Below are 23,804 nucleotides of genomic sequence, written 5' to 3'. Positions count from 1 at the left end.
ATTTATTACTGTATCTTTTTCAACATTTTAAAAATTAATCATGTTATGAATTTGACTGTTCTTTGTGCTTTAAAAAAATGAGAAAATTTCTGAACTGCAATAATAAAAACAACAAAAAATTTGATGATAAAAAATTTAAATAATAGATCAATAAATTGATTTTGCTCACACAATACCTGACAACATTTTAGATAAAGTGAGAAAATATGTTTCCTGTCATATTTGCACAATTTTTGAAGCTTTATTACAAGTGGTTTAATCTTCCAGTTGACAGTTACATTTCATATTACTGGCACACTTTTACATCATTGTTGTCTTAATGACTGTTAATTTGAATTTTAAATATATTTCTTTTCAATGCTGTTTAAGTTATACCATTTAACACAAATTTTTATCTGAAATCATGGAAGATGTTTCATAGAAGACTAAAACATTGCATTTTTATCTATCTTCAATTTCAACCACCTGAAAATCATTTATTTTAAATTCCTAATCCATCTGCAAAAGATGTTTTACATACTAAGAAGCAACAGAAGAGATTGGCTTACATGGTGGCCATTGATGTATTGAGGTACAATGGGGACAGAGGCGGTTTGGCTGGTGTAGGCCTGACTGGTTATGGTAGGCACAGTAGCCTGCGACTCAGACGGGCTCGTGGGCTGTACAACCTGCTGCATGGCCTGGGCACTCACCTACAGAACAAATTCAACATTTGTATAACAAACAGGTAACACATTAGAAAGAAGGGAAACTACAGCAGTCCACACTTTATAACCCAGACCACTACTATTTGTGTCCCAATAGACACTTCCTGATACAATCTGTCCTGTCTATTGATAGGCATGCCTCTTTTCACAACGTTCAATAATTTCTCCCATCAGTTTACTAATCTAGGCTTTAATAAGGTGTTTATGACTATATTAAATGGAAATTCCACCAATGTACAACTGATGTATGACTTGTCTTTGTTTTTCATCAATATAATTCAGGTATTATTGAAATTGAGAGAAGATTAATGAGACAATTTGTTTAATCAATGAAATAAGCATAAAATATTCAAACATTCCAATTTTTTTTTATTCATTTAGAATATCATACCTTCATTTCAAAATGTACATTTTTACATTTGACTTTAAGAAAAGTACAAATAAACTTCAACATTTTATGAAATTATGAGGTTTATGCATGCACTCCATCCCAAAATGGTGATTAATTGTAAATTTATGAAGCCATATTTCTTAACTGGGGGCATTTAAATTAAATTAGAAATAAACTTTACATGTTTATCATATATATTCCATTCTGTACATAATAAATCATTGCGCATACATTATCTGCGGGAGTCAGTATGGTGTGTACCCCTCAACAGCTCTACTCATATCTCCCCAAACAGAGTACAATAAAATGTGATATAAAGTCTGCATTGATCAATAAATGCATGCTTTCCATCCCCCCTTCAAGACACACACTGAGACATTATACCCCTCTGGTTGGACTGTTACATACCTGGGCCTGCTGTTGTTGCTGCTGCTGCTGCTGTAACTGCTGATGATACCTGCTTTTGTACCCATTACTGTAGGTCATCCTTATCAATGGCTTGGCTTTAATTCTGGCCTGTAAAGAGATGAAAGTGAAAAACTTAACTACTGCAAGATATAAAAGTAAAATAAAACAGCAGTACAACCTAAATCCTTTACCTATCCCCAAATTTTTAGCGGTATTTGCCGTCATTATTAAATGCCTCTACACACTTCAACATGTTTTTCTTTAAATATTACTTCCACAAACTTGATATCAAATATTTTGTTGAATTGATTGTTAGTCGGACTTAACACTTCATTGGATCATTGAACAAAACAAAATAATACTGATTCTGTTTAATATATCAACCACAAAAAGATTCTGAATGTCATGTTGTTTCTCAATCTTAATGATGTCTACAATTAGAAATACAATCAATACTGATCTATTTCTATGAATGGTCATTTGATTTGCAATTTCTTGCATTCTTGCACATTCAATACAGAGAACTACTTTTATTGTTATTTTGAAATCCCCAGTTAGCTAAGTTTTTTAAATGTTTACTGAAAACAGCAACTACATAACCAATGGAATTTACTGAACAAGAAGAATCATTTGCTGTTGCCCTTTAAAAGAGCATTCCAATCGATTCTGAGAAAACAGATTGTGGCCATTCAATCTCTATACGTCTTTTTGGTAATAAATACCTTTGATGTTCATAAATAGATTCATTTCCCCATTAACCATGAGCCAACAAGTTAGACGACCTATAGTCTTGGCCGCATAAAAACAATTAAGATCACATGGACAACTTAAGTGTCAGGTAGTTGTCTGTCTTAACATGCACGACATAAAATGCATACTTCAGGAAGACAGAACTGCATGGCCAAGTCACCAATTCAAATCAGTTGAAATTCTTACTGGAGATAAACGTCTTCCCAACAACAGTTCAAGACTTATACACATAATGAATGGTTGTCAAATAGGATCAGAATTATAATTTGTTCTGGTATTTCACCATTTCACATCTTTTGCTCCTAGATTTTCTATCCGTGCATTAAACTCTGTGATCACAACAGAGCAAATTTCATATTCAATTGCATAATTTATCTAAATCGGTTTTTTTAAGACAAATGTTTCCGATAGGGAAAAAGGCGAGAATTCAATTTGTATCACTTGAGAATTAGAATAACAGGAAGACAGATATTTAAAAGATAAATCTGCCTCTCACAACTTTTATCACCAATGAAATAGAATAAAAGATATTTAAGAAAGGAATATGCCTCTCACCATAATGGGTTTTCCTTGAAAGTTTTGAACCTCTTCCCTCAGATACTGGTAGGCCCTTTGAGCATCAGTGTCGGAGTCGAATGTCACATACCAGTTGTTATTGTGAGCAAACTCACAACTTACAAACTTGGGACAGTTTTCACCAGCAAATAATGCTTGCACATCCTGTAAAACATAATGTTAAGAGTAACATCAGTTAGCAAATTATAACTGTCAGTGAACAAAAATATGTATTGAAAATGCAAGAGGCCAGATTTTAATAGGATTCTTTTCATTTATTTTAATTTTTTTTTACCTCAACAGGTGTAGCCTCTGGGATTTCCCGAAGAATCACAATACATCGGTTTAAATTTGGACGCACTTTTTCCCCCTTTTCATCAACTTGAACACTTGCGCATTCTAAAAAGAGGAAAACAGCAAAAATTCAATGCACAATTAATCATGAACTTTTTCAAACGAGAAAAAATATTATGATTGTAGACTTCCCTCAGACATTACAAATACAGATTTTTGGAGTCTTTGAAATTGTGTGAAAGTTAATGAATAGTCAGCAATATTTCCTGGTATTTTCTATTTCTTGACAACTTATGCAGGAAGCCTTTCCAGACAGGGCTTATGAGATCAATAATTGCTTCTGATTACTCATTATTGCCTATTCAGTCCATAGACAATAAAAGTCAGGATCTTCCATATTTGTTAGCAGACTTAAAAGTCCCTTTTCATGTTCACCATAGGTCAAGCTATATATATGCATCTCTTGTCTGAGTCCTTTAAACTGACAACTACAGATGAACTAAATTGTGAAGCTGCCATTTTACTTCTCACCTTATCAGAATAAGGTCACCTGCTTAACAGATACTAGTATACCACCAGGTATAAGCCACGGGGACAAACTGATATAACAGTGACATCTTATCGTGTAGTCATTCAACAGCTAGAACTTGTATACATAAACAATTAATGACAGAGCCAATATCTCAAATAGCAAGTATTGACCCTTGTTCTTGAGAAACAACGAAACATTTTTGTTATGTGATTGAACATCAAAGCTTTTCATCTGTTATAAAGTAGGAAAAATTGCAGTCCAATGCCCCATTTTCCTGGTCCAAATTTAGATGTTTTCAGTTCATGATTCTAAAAATAGCCTGTAAATGACTTAACCCCAGCCTCGAGGGAGTTCCATTATTAGTGTAATAGTAACAACATCAATATCGACTGAAGCTCTAACATCTATCCTCCCCCACACTTTAGATAACACTGCTCCTATCAGTTACACTACACTATCTACACTGTCCAAATCATCCCACAAGGTTAATTCATAAAAGACTACATCTATCAATTAGTTTACAAACACTCCGCTTGGATTACCACCAAGTGTAATATTACATGCAATCTCACTATGTAAAGTAGGCTTTTTGGCCTTTTGTTCCTTTCAGGGGAGTTTTGTTTGCTTCAGAAACTGACCTAATACCTATTAATCATTGCCTCCAAACACAGCTACTTCACCATTCTCTAATAAAGACATCAATGTCCTCGAAGGCCTACACAGGGAGTTTTTTTTTATCCACAATCTCATTAATCATAATCTTAACTGGACAGTGTTGTTCTCGGCAATAAATCTTTTAGTCCTTGCATAACATTGTATTTCTTCATACTTCTCTGCATGGATTTTCAAATAAATTGCAATGTCTCCACTTAAAACATTATACCTAACTAGAGCCAAAGTGTAAAAATAATTTCTTAAATATCAGCTGGGTTTTTTTTCCTGTGCGCATATTCCCACTCTCCTACACAATATTCGTGAATGAGATTCGATCAGTATATCAGTTTACATTTTACACGCTAACATATACCAGCTTCTAGTGGATATAAAGATTCATTGAAAAGCAAGTGTTAGGTGAAAAACATAAAAAGACACAAACAGTTAGATCTAAGTATCCAAGACAGGTTTCAAATATCAACTCATTGGATTATTCATCAAAGGTGAGTAACGTCTTTACCATGTTTCAAGTTATAGATTAACTATGAAAAACTAGTCTTTGATCCTACATGAGAAGACTCCAATAGAGAAAAACCTTCCCATTCCGATTCCTCATAGATAAATTCCCAACACATTTTGATATCACACTAGTATTTATTACAAATTGTAAATTGCTTTTTATCCTCTGAAGTAAAGGACATAGAGTTTAAAGTTATAATTACTTTAGAAAAGGAAAAAACAAAGTCTAAAATCATTGATATAGCTGTAAATATAAATATCTCCACTTTTGTATCTCCTCTCACAGTCTTAATACAACTATATTTTCAAGCTAATCCAGGGACTAAGTTGAAGAAGTTAAACAAAGTGTGATGACTGGCATCCATAAGTTGCGACTTACCCCGCAGTAGTTGTACAACAAGTTGTAAGTCTGTGGTGAGTTCCTGTATCTGCTCTAGGTTAGCTATGGTTGTGATAGGAAGATACTGATCCGAATCCATCTGTGACTGCAGGTACGTGTCACTGGACAGGTTGTCCCTACAAACACAACAGACATAGAGAATTAAAGAAAATGATGCTTTGCTTTTGAAGCCTTAGAAGTCTATCAGATAGCCATTAATATTTCTGAAATACATTTATGCTAAAGAATTCAAGATTAAAATGTCGTCCTATGGTTACAAGAATATGTGTACTGTAAACGAACTTTTATTCACAAAGAAAATTTCGCAAGGTTCGCAAGAGCCTCATCATCGAAAATATTTCTCCCCACAAACCAGCCCTTGTCTTATAATTGTAATAACAGCATGGGCCTGTATAAGGCTTTCTAGCAAAAATTAGTTGGCTCGATCCAGTGTGTCTTCAGTAAATCGCAAAATAATGTTGTTGCAAATAAAAGTTGGTTTACAGTAATTAAACCACTAAGAGAATAAACAAAAAATATCAATAATACTATACAATCTCTGCCCAATGGAAATTACCTACTATATTGAATTAGAACACATCACGGATAGATAGTGATCAATTTTTAACAGCTAGATAACTGTTTTTCTGCAGGAGAAGATTCCTTGACAATGATCCAATGAGAACATGAGACTGGTCCAGACAAATGACCAGCTTAGGGGCTTATAACTAAGATGTGAGATACATGTCACTATCAATGGGCAACAAGGCAACTGTAGTGTTTACAAACACACAATACTGTCAACAGTGTGTAATCTACGACGGGGAGGGTGACACATAACAGGACATTGCTCCACACAGTGTTTAAAGCCCCCTACCTGGAGAAACAGTTTTCCAGCTTGGTTTTGAGTAGCTGTCGGAGACTGTCCTCATCCAAGTTGCCATCAGGGATAATTCCTTCATCCTCTGTCACTATTAAAAAGAGCAAAACTCATTAGAGTGGAAAATAAACACATACATCAAATCTGTTCTAATATTTAGGTATGGGATTAAAATCTAAATCATGCTGGATTAAATTAAAATTCACTTTTCTGCATTGTTTGACTGAATGGAACGTATGAATGAATACAAACATAAATCTCACAAAAGAGGGTTTTTTTTATGAACAAGATTTTTTTTACACAATTCTCAGAGAAACATTAATGCATTACCTCTAAAAAAAAGTTCACCTTTTTTACTCAATATCACCCAAAGAAAGGTAACCTGAGTACACTTGTTGCATAACAACAACCCATAAATTATCTGTGAGACAATGCTAGATGTTATCTAGAGGCCCCATGTATGTTTAACACACCTGATAGGACACTGTTGTCAGAGTTGAGGAATCCAGTGGAGGAATCCCCATCGTCCGCGAGGACACTGCTCTGGAAGGATGTCTCCTGGTTCTGATACACTCCTCCCCCCAGCTCTGGGGAGCTCAAGTCTCCATTGGCATACTGGTAACCTGGAAATAAACATTACAAAGAATTTATGACATGTCGGAATGTGTAACATTTTCCATTTCATAATCATATTGTTTCACTTTTTCATCAGTGCACGGAACATAATCAGTGCAACATGCCAAAGAACAATGAATCACCATTTATGTACATTCAATTTCCTATGTTGTTAAAATCATCTTTCCTCCAGCACGTTACAGAAAAAAATGCTGATTTATGAATTTAATAGTTCATAACATCTAAAAGACACGTTAGTTTTGCAATAGTTGATGGTTTTATGTCAGTGAACCTATTTAACATCTCATCATACACTGATTTATTTCTTTACACAACAGGACAAAGAATTTTACTGTTGCCCTAACAGCATTACTGACCAGTCAGTAATTTACAATTCTATGCTTAAAACATGAGGTAATTCCAATGAAACGCAGGTTCCGTAACAGTACTCAATGAACAATAATTCTGTCGACTGAATCTCATTACAATTAACACTGGATGGGGATTTGGTCATTGTTTTAATATTTTTCCTGAATTAAGAGACTTAATATGCTGTAAGTAAAGTACTCACCATTAGCTGTAACTCCACCCTCCCAGTGAGCTGTGTCTGTTGGACTACATTGTTTGGTACTCAGGAACACAGACGCATTGGGATTCAGTCCTACTGTTTTGGGGGAGACCTGAGCAATAAAGAAAATTGAATATCATGAGTCAATTTTTTTTTTCTTTGGAGGACATATATTGATTTGATGCCTAGTGCCTCAATACTAAGATTTCAGTAAAAAGGTAAAACAGAACGTTAGATTTCACAACACCTAATCATCATCATATATACACAAACATTAGCACATTGAATATTCACACAAAGTATTAACAGATTACAACCAGTATGTCATGAAGAACTGCTTAGTAGTTGTTTAATTTCATAAAGCAAATCTGTTCCAAGACCATGTCAACTATCATACATTGGTCCTCATTTAAATAAACATAACATAGATAAGTGCTCAATTTGCCATATTTTTCACCATGATTTCCCCTTTGCAACTCATGTTCATTGTATGTACTGGTTTTGTATACATGTATGTACAATTGTCAGTTCTTTAATTGACATCAATATTTTATTACAGGATACAACACCGAGGGATATTAATAATCGGCGTCACAGAGAATATCAATCCATATTCTATTTCTCCCGACACCATCCCACTCAAACAGAGGCACGTGAAGACAGATTTCCAGGATATTCAAGACTTTCTTATTCAGTAAATATTTCATGACACGCTGCTATGGAGTGTCTTCACATATAGTCATGAATGGCATTTATAGCTGTAGTTCTATTGCATCAGTAGCACTAGGTGACACTGTGAAACATGTTAGGGTGGGCTAGTCAAGGTATCAGATTTCATCATTATTGGACAAACCACTATGTAATACTGTCTTTCCTTGTTTACAAACATGAAAAATATAATGGATCACCATTTATTCAAAAGGGCTTGAAAATCAAGCTTTTATTGTAGAATGGGTTAACCAGTCAATTCAACTAAGAAGCCATGTCAAGATAAAAATCTAAACAGCAATTCTGATTCCACATTTCCGCTTTTGGTGACTTTCATTGAAAAAGTTGCACCGATTTACAACTGCTGCCTGACAATATATGGAAGATGGGGATGTTTCCATGCAAGATAACACACGGTAATTAACAGCTCTATCTAAAGCTACCAAGTTTCCCAGATTTCCATAAATAAAATCTCTTTTCTACCCTTTATATTTCAGAAGTGCATTTAAATTTGATCAATATTTATCATTTCATTCACACCTCCACAAAATATAATAGTATTCCCTTTAAATGGACTCACATTAACCACTTCACATTTTGAGCCATACAATACCATATCTGACAGGTATGCTCAAACTTCTAGCATCTCTTATAAGATAATATCCATAAAATTACACACAACCAGGGGCAAACTTTTCTTAACATGATGTAATACATGGAGTACAAAATAAATAATCTTTCATGTCAGCTACATGCTATGATAATTTCCAGTCAATCTTTAACCTTGTTCAAGCCTTGATTACTGGAGAAATTTCAATCTATTGCCTTATAGAAAAACACATACCTGTATATAACTTGTATCCTTTCTCTTTACTCTTGATACAATCTCAATAATTTTTTGAGAAAATCCTGTTCGAGCTTAATTAAGATGAATGTTAGAAGAAAGCCTTAAGAAACTTTTTGGAAGTTTCCAACTGAAAATCCTCATTAATTTCAATCAATTCTCTTGGAAGACAATCCCAGGGTTGGCTTTATATTAAACAATAATGGAAACAATTCCAAAAGCATGCCAGGGCATAGACTAATTCAGAGTTAAGTGATGTTCAGGTGAACTAATTGTCTAACCATGTCAATGGTTCCTTCCAAGGGTTCTGCAGAACATTAAAAATCTCACTGATAACAATCCCACTGTGGAAAGTACTTTTGTCAACAGACTGATAGGGTTTTCCATCCCCTTCCTTGTAATCCAAATTGTTTTATTGCATACAAGGTCTGAATAATTTTATATAGACATTATCAGTCCAGATATTATTGCTATTATAAAAAATTTTTATTCTTCACTTCATTTGCTACAGCAAATTTTAATCATTTTCATCTTCAGAATGAATTTACAAATGACAGTAAAACATTTCAGAAATTTAAATCGTAGTATCAACTTGCAACTTAAACTTTCATTTATTAAGACATAAATGAATTTCTCAAACAATAATCTTATATCTCAGTTATGAGGTTTGCTGGGGTGGGGGCTATTTCAGGCCTTAGTCGGACCCCAATCTTACCTGTGGATCAGGTTCCTCCTCTTTCTCAAGGTTCTGTTGAACACACAAGACTAAAGAATTGGAAGAATAGTAATATACATCCCCTGGAAGCATTTATTTGTGTATTAAATGTCCACACCAATGACAACAAACACTAAATCCTTGGGGTTCCTTAAATCAGGTCAATACTTTCACCCCTCCTGTCATCTTCTTTGCTGTGATATTGGTGTACATTTAAATGATAAGCAGTTCAGTTGTCTCTACAGAGTTTGAATGAGTACGGTTCCTTGCTGTTTACGTAATATCACCGAAAGTTATATCCATATGGGAAAAACACAGAAATTCTTTTCTAGAAAAACTATATATATCACTGACCAACAATTTTTTCTATGGTCATTTAACTGTAAATTTATGTAATTCACAACAATTCATTGATGCAAGTTAAATTTCCATATGAACTTCCTCTTTGAAGAAATTTCTTGAATGAAAGAGTCAGCCACAAAAGCGGAAAGCCACTTAATGATCTTTTTTATAGACCCGAAATATCTGCAGATGGCTAAAAAGGGAAATATCAATTCCAGATCAGACAATCAGTCCAATTTTCACAATTAAGAAGTTCATAGTAGTCTTGATTGTGTGATTACATCACAGAGATAAAATTCTGATCACAAATAGAGGCACAGGTCTAGAAAATGTCCTCCTAAACGTGACCATATGGTATGAAATCGTGTTTGGCTGACAGACAAATGACTGTACCAACAGCCTAGTAACTGACGAATCTATCCATGCTATCAAATGCGGCCCTTTTCTCTCAACACGGATTCCCTCTTATGTAAATGAAGGTCTGATAATTAAGCCCAATCGGCCACAGAGAACAGAATATCCACGCTTCCATTCAGACATCATGTTTTAACGAAGACACAGGTATATCTGAGGCTTTTCGTCTGTTCTCTCTGTATTTCAACTACAGCAAGTTCCAGGTTAACAATCAATAATTTGCTAGGCTGTCACCAGTGAGCTGAATGCGACAACTACGGCAGATACACAGACCAACACTTGGTGTTTGCCTGTTTATATCTAATTTTCATAATCTTCCAATTGATGTGAGTACAAGATGTTATCATGCATAAAAAATAATGGACTGGGGTCAGCACATGACAATGTGATAAATCAGGAGCACATAAAATGCAACACCTATACGTACTGACATTGTATATCTTCCACAGTCAACCTTTTATGTTCTTTCATTTTGTTACCTTTTCCTTGAAATACATTTTCCTTTATTGAAAGAAAAGTATCTGTATCCAACCAAGTTTATCATTGCATAAACATAAAGTTTATTGGCTATTATGATTCATTTAGCATTATTCAAATTACTGTGCAACAATATTCTATGCATATTTTGTTAAAACGTAGATATAGAAGGTGCATATCCACTTATCACCAAGTTACAGATGTCAGGACACCACTGTAGCACATAATCACAAGTACACCAGTGTACCCATATTTTCAACATCAAACTTCATTCTCCCGGATATTGAAATGGAGTTGAGGGAGAAACATCTGTGGCCAATATTGTTCCCAAAGGGTTGAAGAAAATTATTGACAACTATGATGAAAAAGAACAGAAGCAAACGTCCCCAGGTTAAGCTCCTTATGTAAATGAATGCTAATGTGAACATAATCACACTTAATTCAAAAAAACAAATCACCGGGCCCCAGTACTGCACTGATTTGACATAAATTGCACATAGATAGATCTTATGTTTGATTTCAACTTCAATGAAATAAATGGTACAATATATGTCATAAATCAAACACAATTAACATTAAATTATAACTGTTGGATTGGGCATGTGGGTTAAAAGTCTGACGCTTTGTATTAATTTGTGATCCGAAAATTCAACTGTCCCAGTACCTAAAGTTATAAATGAGCACAATTATTGTATTGCTGAAACAGAGGATATCCAAACTCTGGCATCTCCGAATCCTTGTAAGGACCATTATCACAGTAATATACTATATTATATATAACAAGGGGTATATAGACCTGATAGAACAGCTACAACAAGGGAGATATTGCAAGGTTATACATTTGTCCTGCATTCATAATTGGAGAATTTGTTTGATATCAAGTTTATCATAATGGTTTTAAACTTCCACATTCTTTTGAAACTCTCGCTTATAAGAGGACCATGGTCTAAGCAGAATATCTAATGCATTGATTATCCATAGTATTCCACTTAAGACTTCTAAAGAATCCTGTTAAAAGTAGAAATTGATTTATTGAATCAAACTTGCTCCTTTTATTCTAAATATCACCAGTTGTTTACTCTTGATGCTATAGTTCATCATCATTACAGCTAATTATTGGGCTTATGACATTTACTATCACCAAAAAAAATCACAGTGTGCATGGCATGATGATAATACTTGTTCTTTAAAACTTTTAAAATCAATCAAATGGATTCATTGAAGCTTAAGATTTTTAAGCAAGTTCGCATAACAGTGAGTTTGTTTTTTATCTATTGACCGTGACACAGTTTAGGTACTAAGATAGTTGTGGGCACTGACCTTTGCAGTCATACTGAAGACAACAACTATATAGAAGCATTGTGTCTCTTTTGTTTGCAATAAATTAGTAGACATAACTTGTGACTGAAAACTAGAAATCTCATATACATGTAATTCATATATGCAAGTTCATCAAAAATACTGTAAATTTTTAATGAAATGCTAGGAATTTATATCCGCATAAAATTGCGAGAAGCACACTTCATGGATTTTAAAATCTCGCCATTATTTTTTGAGAGTTGGGATAATCAGAAAAAAGGAAAAAAGTTCCACATTCGCGATTTCATATTCTCGCAATTTGATACAAAACAGTGGGATTGCAGAATTAGTACTCTGCAGAATTAGTACTTTGCAGAATTAGTACTCGCATAATATAAGGAATTTACAGTATTTCATTCTGGTCCCAAAAAAGAAATACCCTGAAGCACAGCCTATAATGTGTGTCTGCAAAATCAATAAGAATAAACTTAATCCACTAATTGCACAATCCATTTTGTCACAGTTTAGATGGATAATCAGAAGGCCCTAAAAGGGGTCTCTTACACAACACCCTCACAAGTGGCTTATCAAGTGGGAGGGACAGAATCAACATCATCATTTATGCAATCCTATTTCTTTTCAGCATTGGTTTTTATTTAATATTCTTGTCATCAGAATCTATTCCATAATCAATAGACAGTCATTGGAAATCATTTAACCCATGACAGGGTCCTCTCAAAAAGACAGGAGATCATTAACTCAGACAAATTATGCATAAGTGTAGACTTCAGGCCCCGAAACAGCTTACAATGAAAGTGAATCACTATTATCACAAATAATTGTGGCATTGGAAAAGTAGTATTATAAACAGTCATTGATGCTACTGCTTTTCAATCCTACAGACATTTTCAAAACTGTTTAAGATTTCAATGATGGAATCAATAGCTAAGAGGAAATACAAAAATTAGGAAACTGCAATACCGACCTATGATAACTTACACGAGTCAAGGTTTGGTATTTTAGATTAATGCTTACTAACTTGAACTTAAATCACGCCCACTGTTAGTGCAAAGCATGGACTATGCATACTTATCTAGTCGAGAGAACTATGCAAATCACTCATATTAGTCATTTGAAAGTCATAAAACAGACAATATGGACAGCAAGAGGATGGCAAGAGTGAAAGTAATATTTCCCGAAGAATAAAATTGTCTTTTCTCTGACATTTTATGGTATGCAATATCTTTAGAAACATTTCAAAATGTCAAATTTCCACATTGGTATTCTACTTGACGAGTCTTGTGGGAAACAGATTTAACCTCTGAAATCTGTTGCATCATGACTGAAAACCCTTATGATTTAAATAAATGCAAGATATGGCCAATCCTTTTCTTCTCGTAAACATCCAAAGATTACTTTCATTTAACAAAATCAATTTTCAAGACAATTTTTTCCTCCCCTGTTTTCCCCCTCTTATTCTGATTCCACAGTCCTTCTTCCCTTTATCAAACATGGTCTTCAGCCAGACAAACTACTGTTTCTCCTAAGGAAGGGGTTATCTTTATACGTGACCACAATAGTAGGCCGAGTTTATTGATTTATGTTCCCGTCTCTTGCTCCTAAGGTAGCTGCTGCGACGAGGACAAGGACTGCCCACGTCTGTTGCCGCTGCCGCTGCTGCTTCTGCCGCCATCATAACTTGCAGTCTATCAGAAAGGCCCTGGAGGGTTCCGGCCTCTTATTGACAAACTTGTCTGCACAATCTGAATCCAACAGCATCATAAAGTGTGACAGATTTCAAAACTACAGAGTGGCTTTTTGTGTAATGAGCAGGATAATCACACTGATTTTTAATGCGTAATTGATCATAGCATATTAACCACAATTTCATTCAGCCCAGCTCATGGCTCTGAACAGGACATGTTGCAATGCACCAACCTAATTTAATCTATCTCTTCATTCATGAATATAACATGGGATGGAAAAATCTCCCCAGCTAAATGCCTGCTCTTCAATTTCATCAATATCAACCAAAATATAACTCAATTATATGGTACTTTGAGAAGTTAACGGGCTAACGGCCTTTCAAGGAAAATATTATCACACTAAGGTTTTGGTATAACCTATGAAGAAATCTGGAGTTAAAATTGTTCAGAGCATATAAATTCATGTTACTTATTATATAACAATGTATGTAATATGAAACCATATTTTCCCTATATGGCGAGGTTCTTGTAAGGTTGCATGTGAATAGTATCACAAGAGGGACAGGGACATTTTGACACTGAAATCTTAAATTAGACATGTTTCAAAATTTGACGTAAGACTAGTTGTTAGCTAGATTGTGGACCCCTAATGATACATGTACATAATAATACACCATCAGCATTTTCTTGCTTTACTAATCAATAAGGCTGTACTTAAGATCTCCAATCCCAGATTATTGTCAATTTTAAGCATTAGGCATATTCAACAATACAACAGGTTGTTCAGTTTAAATAGCCGATCTGTACTTTTATTTCAAATTAAACCACATATTATGTCATTTCAAACTTGTATTAATTAAACAAAGTACAAGTTAAAGTATACTTTCTAGACCATATTTTTATAGATCAATTTTCCTTTTCTGCAGTCAATGGGCAGATTTAGTCTAATATTCCAGAACAGATGGATGAACATGGTAGTTTCCCAAACAAAAACTTACTTTTACAAGAATTTACTTATCTGTGTGTGGGTGTGTTTGGGGGTGGGGGTGGAGGGGCACGTAATGTATACTAGTGCTAAATCTGCTCTAAAAAAATCCTTATTCATTTGTTGTGCAAACAAAAATCTTTTAAACCCCTTATAATTTTTTTAAAATCATGACAGTCAATGTTTTTATCAATTTTTTCAACTGTCATGCTTTAAAAGGAAAAATATGTTTAAAATTCAAAATAAATTCAATCTTTAAAAAAAAAAAAGATAATTAAATCTTGAATTCAGCAGGCAAAGCAGAAAAGACATTGATCCACTCAAATAAATAATCAATATGAATAGCAATATTTCAGCTCAAAGAACGATAACTTGTATTTAAATCCCAGCTCTTTTCATGATTTAATAACATTTCTCTCGCAGATATTTGCTTCTGACATAAGAGAACTAGGAGATCTAAAATCATGACTGCTGTCTTCCTAAACAGTTAGGCTAAGAAGCTCTTATATCCCTAAAATCAAACATATTCTTTAAATTTTGCCGTTTTCTACCCTATTAACTTCCATTTTTCTCTCAACCATACTGACTCAACAACATCCATCAACTCAAAATCTTCAAATTTGTTAAAAAGGTGTAAAGGACTATGTATATGGGCCTAATATGGCCCTTAAAATAAACATCATCAGTTTACTTTCAAATTGCTTCCTTTATACAGATAAATTTGTGAAGTTTTTCATAAATTTCATTTCGATTGCATCTTTAGCATAAAACATTGTTTTCAAGCAGTTTTTCTTTCAGAAACATTGAGTGGTTGCTTGAATAAACAAAGTATTTTCATAAAAGATGTATCTATCCAAAACTTAAATAACTTACAAAAAGTCTGCTCTTGTTCTAACCCTCACTCTATATTTCCCATTCCGAAAAAGATGAAAAATGTCCAATTTTGGCTGATTTTGATTGACTTACAAAAATAGCATAACGTCTGATGTCATATACTGCCAGTGAATGCAAATAAATCAAATAAATAGGTGAAAAACATATATTATATCAACTATTCTAAAAAATCATATAAAAATTTAATTTACCTGAAACACTTTTAAAAATGGGGGCCAAACTTTACTCATATCATATAATACTTCTTTGTTATAATTTGTTACAATAGTCTACAAGAAATCTAGTGGAACTGAATCAATAGTTGAAGAACGATTATGATTTACATTTTTTTATGTCTCACAATAATATTTCAACCTTCTGACAAAAAGTCAAAACTCTTTTGTTGCTTTCTTTATAGGTGTAACAAATTCCAGTATAATAATTATCAAATATCAAAGCTGTACTTCTGTGTCAAACTATGTCACCTAATGACCTCAACACAAGTAATATCAGGACTGTATTAGATTCTTTACAATCAAAAACATAAGGAACATGTCGTGTGTAGAATAGACAAGACAACAAACCAGAGTTGGCGATGTTTTACAAGTAAAGAAGGAAGTCCTAAGGAAGATCATTATACAGTCAGGAGAAATAACAAGACCTGTACAATCCTTGCTTAGCAATCTAAACTTTTTCCTTTCCTGTTGTAAATGATATCATTCTGAATATTCATCGGTTGTGTATATGCAACAGGTGCATCAAGACTACAGAGTAGATGTTGAGATCAATGAAAACCTAGATCTTAAAAACAGGAAACTTTATGTAATAATAAATTGGCTATGCTCAAAAATACTCACTGAATTTTTAAATAGATTATGGAATGTAAAGGAAAATATACTATTGGCTTACAAGAAACTTAACATGTTTTAGCTGCAGGTCTGAAAAAATTTGGATGGACAACATGGTAGCTTAAGTGCCTCGCATAGTAAAAAAACTGCAATTTACGGCACACAATAAAAGCTTGTTTTGGACTGATAATCTTATATCCACACACATTCTGCACAAATATTTGGTTCCAAATAATTCCTTGGACATTTATCTACAGATATCGTCTCTTTACTTGCCCCCGATATTCTTTTCAACATCACCAACCCCGTAAAATGAAGTGGTGCAGTTTGTTTACATATAAATATGGTGACTGATCTCAGAAAATGAAGTATATCAATATGTGAATTAATATACTTCATTTTCCGAGATCAGTTGACATGTTTAAGAGAAAGTCTGGGGCAAATAAAGTGACGATATCAGTAGTAAATTGTCTGTAGAAATTAATGGTTTTTACAGAATTTGTAAAAAATAAGGTTAATTAGTTTAAAACTAGCGCAATTTTTTTAGCATCATAAATTGCATATTTTTAAAATGGGAGGCACAGTCCCTCCAATGTCTTCCATCTGAATTTTTTCAGACTTCGTGCTACAGACCTGGGCTGCATTTTACAAAAGAACTTACGACAATGTCGTAAATATTTACAGTCTTGTAAAATGATCTTTAAAGAAAAAAATTGACATAAAATCATTTGTTTACAAATATTTCAATTCCCATAATTATATTTTCCAGCCATAAGAATAAATTATTGATTAGTTTGTGATTAATTAACATTCATTAATTTGGTCGTAAGTCGTAATTTCTTTTGTAAAACGCAGCCATGCAACTAAACACGTTTTATTAACCAGAGAACTTGAAATGAGATATCTAGTATGGTTCACAAGATATACATACACACACCATTCATAAAACATCATTATTAACAAAGGTAATTTTCCTTATCTGTTCCAAAATTCCGATGATGAAAACGTCTAAACTTCTTTCACTTTCTTTCCTTATTCTCCATGGGTAGTACTTAATAATACACTGCACAATTTACTATTTGTCATTTAACACTGGAAAAATCTCAAGAGACAAGTCCAAATGATATTAAAACCATTTTATCAAGAGCTTGGACTTTGGGTAGTTGGTGTCAAACAACACTGTGATGTAGGCCTGTCTATTTCATTGCTGGTCACTCAGCCATTGCTCTTTGAAATCAACAAGATTTGTCTGGCTTTTGAGCTATAACTGCAAAATCAGTGTATATTTCACTTGAAACCAGCGTCATTTTCAACTTGTTTTACCTCCTACTGAAAGTCCAAGGCCTTGTTAAGATGGTTCTATATACATTTTATCATTGTCAACAATGCACTTCAGATATCAAAATCATCTAGTGACTGTCATGGATGACTCAAACTCATCTTCTAGTAAATTCCTAATATCATTAGTTTGACTGCAGCTTTCTTCTTATTATGAGAATTACAAGCATTTCAGCATCCTATAGTTTAAACTGCTGCATTTAGGAAAACTATTTCAGTGAAAAGTTAAAACTGAACAAAAACCCCCCAAAAATTCCCAATTCTTGAGCCAAGTACCAATAAAATCATAATTATTCAGACTGATAATTCTTATGCAAACTACTCTTTTTAAATGCTGTATTAAAAAGCAATCATAAACCTCACAGAAAAAAATCTATTTTTGTTGGTGGGATACAATAAGGCTAAATAAGCATCACAAAGTGCATTGGTTATCAACAAGGGGGGTGGGGGTGTAATGGGTACTTACCGGGGATGAGAGTGGTAGCTCAGCGCCCCTGTTGTTTCCCCGATCTGACGTCATTAGGGCAGCTGAGTTCTCCTCGGGACTTGCCTTCAGTTCCACCTAAAAATCAAATCAGAGTCTTATTGCTGGGACAGGTACAAAACATTCTTCACATATTTCCATCAAAATCACTGTCCTATTTGTTTACAATATTTTTTCTGTGTCAAAACATTTATTTTTGTTAGCCAATAGCATTATATAAATAAATGCACAGTGTGTTAACAGAAATAAACAGTTGGACAAAATATAACTACATTACTACATGCTTATGGTTCAAAGCCAAAAAATGTCAAATTCTTCATTCCTGGTGACTTTCCAAGGAAAAGCAAAAATACTTTAAAAAAATAATTAAACTCTTTTTTAACCTTCATGCTCTGGGTTTCCAACAAAAACAAATATGTTTCCTTGTATGCTTCACAACAATTATGAATATTTTCTCATGAATTTTCCAATATTTCCTTAACTAAAGAACAAAACTGAACAGCTAACTTGCTAATAAAAACATCAATCAATCTTGCATTTTGGAAACAAAACAGTAAAGGATTTTTTCCCAATATAACTGAGATAAATCACTGAGTTAATCAGAGATGGGTGTTGGAAAGAATGGTATGCTGACAGCATTTTATTTCCTTTATACATTTTATGAAAAACATACTATTCTCTCACTACTCATTAGACAGGAAAAGAAAACTTGTAAACATAAACAACATGTTCACCAATAATGTTTTGAATAATGGTTTATCCTTCACCCATGTTGCTTGATTCATAAGCATGAATATGATTAAATGAACATTTCTTATGGAATTAAACTGTTCATTAGTGAGTTTTAATGACCGTCACAATTAAAACTTAGCAGTATCTTATAAACTGGAAATAGCATATTTCTCTGATAACATTTCAAAATATAATCCAGCATCATTCTTATCTGTTGCAAATGTAAGAATAGTTTTTCAGCGAACACTTCCTATAAGGACTTAGGCATCTCATTCTTCCAATTTTCATAATTAACAGCTTAGAACATATCCAAAATTCAATTTCATTAAGCATTTTTACTACAAATGAAAGCTTTTATGTCCTGTCATTGACGATTTTGGTAGCACACTGTCATTTCTCATGGAGGCAGCCATATTGGAAAATGGCCGTCATTTCCGTAAATGTTCCCCTAACGTAATGTTTTGTACCATTTGTACATGCCACAGATGCATCTTATCTATTCTAAGTGAAAAAATATTGTAAACGACTCTGACGAATATCATATTACAATAATTAAAACCTACTTGATGGTTAAAGAATCTAATGTCATGATTTCAGAACATAGGTTTAAAGGCGGGTCATGACGCGTTTTTCTTTCCAAATGTTTCATTTATTCATGCGTTTATGTATATATAATATATCTACATAAAACAAAACAAATGACAAAAACAATTGAGATAGCTTGACTGAAGTTTTGCAGTAACACGTGATGAAATACATGAGACGTAATGTAACATGGCGTCGACCGTGTCACGAAAAACATGCTGTCGCAACACTGACATCCACATGCACTTACTTTGGCTACGGATACCATCCACTACCTAAAACTATTAAAGAATCCGTCTTGAAGACCTGTCGATGTATCTTTCCACCTTTGAGCCGAAAAGGTTACAAAAATGCGTGCCTAAGTAACGAAATAAGGTACAAACTTGCACTATGCAGGTTGATCTATCGCCACTAGTCACATGGGCCGCATACATCCAACATGGCAACCGCAATGTGAAAACATGTTACTTTGAAGTTTATTTCACCTAGCTCAAATATAGGATTTTAATGTGCATTTTTCAGTAAAAGTGAAATTAAATAAAAATATATTGGAACTCAATTTGCAAAGATAAGCAATTTAAGAACACAAATTCTTTGTGCTTTGGCGGGAGAGAGGAGGTCTCATCTGACGTAATATTGAGGGGGTTCTAGGGGGAGTTTGCTGCAGTGATAATTACAGTAGGCCTAGACATCACAACAGTTTCTTTTAATGTTGATTTGGAGTTTACTACCTGCTAATTTCATATATCTTTTTAAGTCTGTGCGATTAATATTCCAGCAATTTGCAATACAATTTAAACAAGCTGTATTAATGCCTAACGTTAATTTCCCTGAAAAATATTTCTTCTTTTTCCCCAGTCATCTTTAAGTTAGTGGCACTATATTTTGAACTTTATCAGTTTCCTTTTACATTGCAAAACGCTTTGGTGTGATCTAAGTAACAGAGCCCCCATGATACCCTCAATATGTGTTTCATGTCCTCCTTTTATGGCTACTAAGTAGTTCACAGTTGTCGTTCTTGAATACCAGCACTTCGACGGATTGGCGGATCCAGAGAGAGAGAGAGAGGAGAGAGAGAGAAAGAGAGATTGTAATATAGATACCTTTTATGTTTTTAGATTGATTCCTATGCAACAGTTATTTTTCGGTTGGACAATCATGTAATTTGCTTGATAGAATCTGATAGCTTTTAATTTTGTGTGTACCAAATTTTGCAGTTTAGCCTCGGGCGATGACCTCTGAATTCATATATCGTATTTTGCTTAAAATATCCATGATCCTTTTTAATTAAATGAATTAATATTCTCCATATAATCGGCTATAAATTATTATGTTAACATGCGTTTATATCAAATTATGCATATCATATCATAACAACGGCATGTGTTGTTCATTGATAAGTTTGTATTACTGCTATTAGATATATAGGTCTTGTATTTCTGAGTCAAATATTGGTTTTCAATCATGTGATAAACTATATCAGATTTGTATCTATTTTGACATATTTATGTATGGGTGTTTAATCATGATATAAATGTACATATGTATTGAGCATAGAAACATATGTGTATCTATATGCTAATTAAATGTTCATGTCTGTCTTAGCTCTTTCAATAATCCAACTCTTTCCCTATTGTATAAATTATGTTTATTATACAATCTTCATGTTGTCCCTTAATTGGTCAATAAAGAATTGTAAATTAATTAATCATTTTTTTTTACTGCAGGGACAAAGCAATCGGGCGACGGGGTGAGTTCCCTCTAGTATTTTTTTTTTTTTTTTTTTTGGCAAAAAGCCTCCCCTTCCCTCAACTTTCCAGACACTACGTAAAAAAAAAAATATCTTGAAACACGAAACATGACATAGGCCCTCCCAAAAATTCAAAGTTTGTAACTAAGTTTTCTTCTTTTTTTTCTCTTATGTTGGCTGGTCATTTTTTTTTTCAAAGCTAGATCTACAATAAACCCCACCCACCACCCCGAAAAATAAATGATGTTTCATGTCTGTCAGAATAGGATAAAAAGTAATTTTTATTGGCGTATATTTGGCGTAGCATTTACACGGACGGGGTCCGGTAGAGGCTATCACATGTATACGTACAATACACTACGTACTATACCGATCCGATAATGATGTGGGCTTTTTTGTTTCTAAGAAGTGGGTTAGGATTTGCATTTTTAACATTTACACGAACGTACATGTACATCAGTCTCCTCGTATCAAACACGTTAACAAAATCTATCTAGGCCTATACATAATTATGATATCACGGTGCATATCCAAATTATGCATAAATGAATTAGAAATTTCGTCTGTATAACAATCCAACGGGAAGCAGCGATTCGCGTTTGATATGGAGTTTGATCTCTGAGATTAATAGTTACCTTCACCTTTGACCTCTAGATGCAACTGTCACAGGGTCCGGCGTAAGAAATGATAACTTTATACAGGAACTTTTGTGTCAGGTGCTAGATAGCCCGATTTTATATGTATTTCTATTGTTCATCAAAAACTTTAAATACAATGTACATGTTTTTCATATTGCACACTTCATAAACTCAATTATTATACAATTCTGCGGACTCATTTAAAGCGCAATATTAATGAAATCTGAGTAACACAACAGCCCTTTTTTCTAAACCGACTATATAGTGAAATTGTAGGAATTGAAATAACTGCTGAATTACCTTTTTTTTTTTTTTTTATCTATTTGCTATAACAGATCAGAAAAAGCTCAAATACAGAAATAATCAATTTGAACATTTTTTTTTCTCAAATTCCCAAAAAAGTGTATGATTATTTTTGACATTTTTAACAAACTGAATTTACGTTTAGAATCGGATTGTTGATTTTGAGCACAGATATACAAATCTGTCACTCGTCAACAAAACACATGGTCAGTCCGTCGAAAGCATAGGGTTTTGACACAATCTGAGCTAAAAAGAGATGTATATAGCAAAATACTATATACCATTCCCTTTTTTTTTTATTTCTGCTCAGAATGTGACAAAGCCATGTGATCATAAACCTGGCATGTACTCGCTTCTTCACTGAAGGTGGAATTTTTAATAAGCAACGTTGATTTCTTACGTACCGAACACTTGACATTGAGCCAAACGCAGAAACCAAACACTAAGACAAAATATTTGAATCAACAAATAGACTGCAAGTTCCAAAACTCAGATAACGACTTAATCGTTAACTGTTTGCCACATGGACGATGCAACATGTACGATCTCTGTCGGTGTCTAATATGATATGTAAATTTATTTCATTGCCAAGGATTGATACTACAGGCAGATGCAGTAAAGGACGAAATTAAGTAGTAACTATGCCTCTGTGAAAGTTTAGACAGGAGCTGCACGTTAAAATAATGACTTATGTACTTATCGTGGCCGACCTAGTTTGACGGCCGTCAAGGATAGCTAGGGGTCTCAAAATACCAGGCAAATTAGACACGTGTATTATCTCCTTATCGTGGCTAACCTGAGTATCAACAGAAAGGCCTCGACAAAGTTAGGTTACCAGTCTCCTCTGGACAATGAAACTGGTGGAAGGGAATAGTAATAGCATACGAGGTCACAGACCATGTTGCTTTGCCGTTGCAATGCTTTTAGCTTCAGTAAGTTTCACATGTATTCCTAACACAAACTTGGCAAAACAAATGCACCTTTAAGACAAAAATAAAACAGAAATTTGCATAAACTAGATACCGGGGTACCTATGGGATAGTGATCATATCAAAGGACCCCTCTTTCACAAAGGACATTAGGACGCGACTTTGCTTTGACCTCAAGGGGACTGGATGGTTAATAAACTAACCACTCGATCTAGTTTTAAGTTTAAAGATATGATTTTTTAGTTATAAATATTATTTAGTGTAGATAAAATAGATATATTTCATTTTTTAAATTTTGAGGTTTTCTTCCTATGTTTTATAGAGAGCTCTTCTTCTACAGGAGATTAATACAGTCTAAATTTGGCCATGACCATGCATCAAGCCTTCTTAACCTGACTTATAAAGATAGTTCTGTATTACTGGACAAGGACTTTAGGTCTGTTTTGACTGTAACCTTTTACACAAAAACTTGGTTCAAGATCACTGTGGCAGAAAAGCCAGATTGGACCAGGGGAGAGAATAAATGCTCTTGACAACTGATGCAAACTGATAACTATAGGGTGCTTAGCAGAACCTTAATAA

The 23,804-nt window shown here is 33.9% G+C and overlaps 1 protein-coding gene across 4 annotated transcripts in view; it reads right to left on the bottom strand.

Annotated features, from left to right (window-relative positions):
• Positions 1-20,058, bottom strand: part of LOC128191712 (la-related protein 4-like) — a 31,052-nt gene extending 10,994 nt beyond the window's left edge. For 2 of the 4 annotated variants that reach the window (XM_052863925.1, XM_052863928.1), the window contains exons 1-10: positions 19,853-20,057; positions 18,268-18,363; positions 7,256-7,364; positions 6,543-6,692; positions 6,067-6,160; positions 5,190-5,326; positions 3,107-3,210; positions 2,812-2,976; positions 1,507-1,614; positions 549-692 (exon numbers count right to left, since the gene is read on the bottom strand). In XM_052863925.1, the coding sequence (XP_052719885.1) occupies positions 549-692; positions 1,507-1,614; positions 2,812-2,976; positions 3,107-3,210; positions 5,190-5,326; positions 6,067-6,160; positions 6,543-6,692; positions 7,256-7,364; positions 18,268-18,363; positions 19,853-19,870 (1,125 nt within the window). In that variant the 5' untranslated portion in view covers positions 19,871-20,057. Of the gene's footprint in view, positions 1-548; positions 693-1,506; positions 1,615-2,811; positions 2,977-3,106; positions 3,211-5,189; positions 5,327-6,066; positions 6,161-6,542; positions 6,693-7,255; positions 7,365-9,519; positions 9,767-18,267; positions 18,364-19,852 lie in introns of those variants that run through there. The other 2 variants (XM_052863926.1, XM_052863929.1) reach the window with 2 other exon arrangements.
• Between the last annotated feature and the right edge of the window lie 3,746 nt (positions 20,059-23,804).

Source organism: Crassostrea angulata, chromosome 7, assembly GCF_025612915.1.
Source record: "Crassostrea angulata isolate pt1a10 chromosome 7, ASM2561291v2, whole genome shotgun sequence".
NCBI classification, from domain to species: Eukaryota; Metazoa; Mollusca; class Bivalvia; order Ostreida; family Ostreidae; genus Magallana; species Magallana angulata.
Note: the sequence above shows the minus strand (reverse complement) of the source record. Positions and strands in the feature narration are given on the sequence as shown.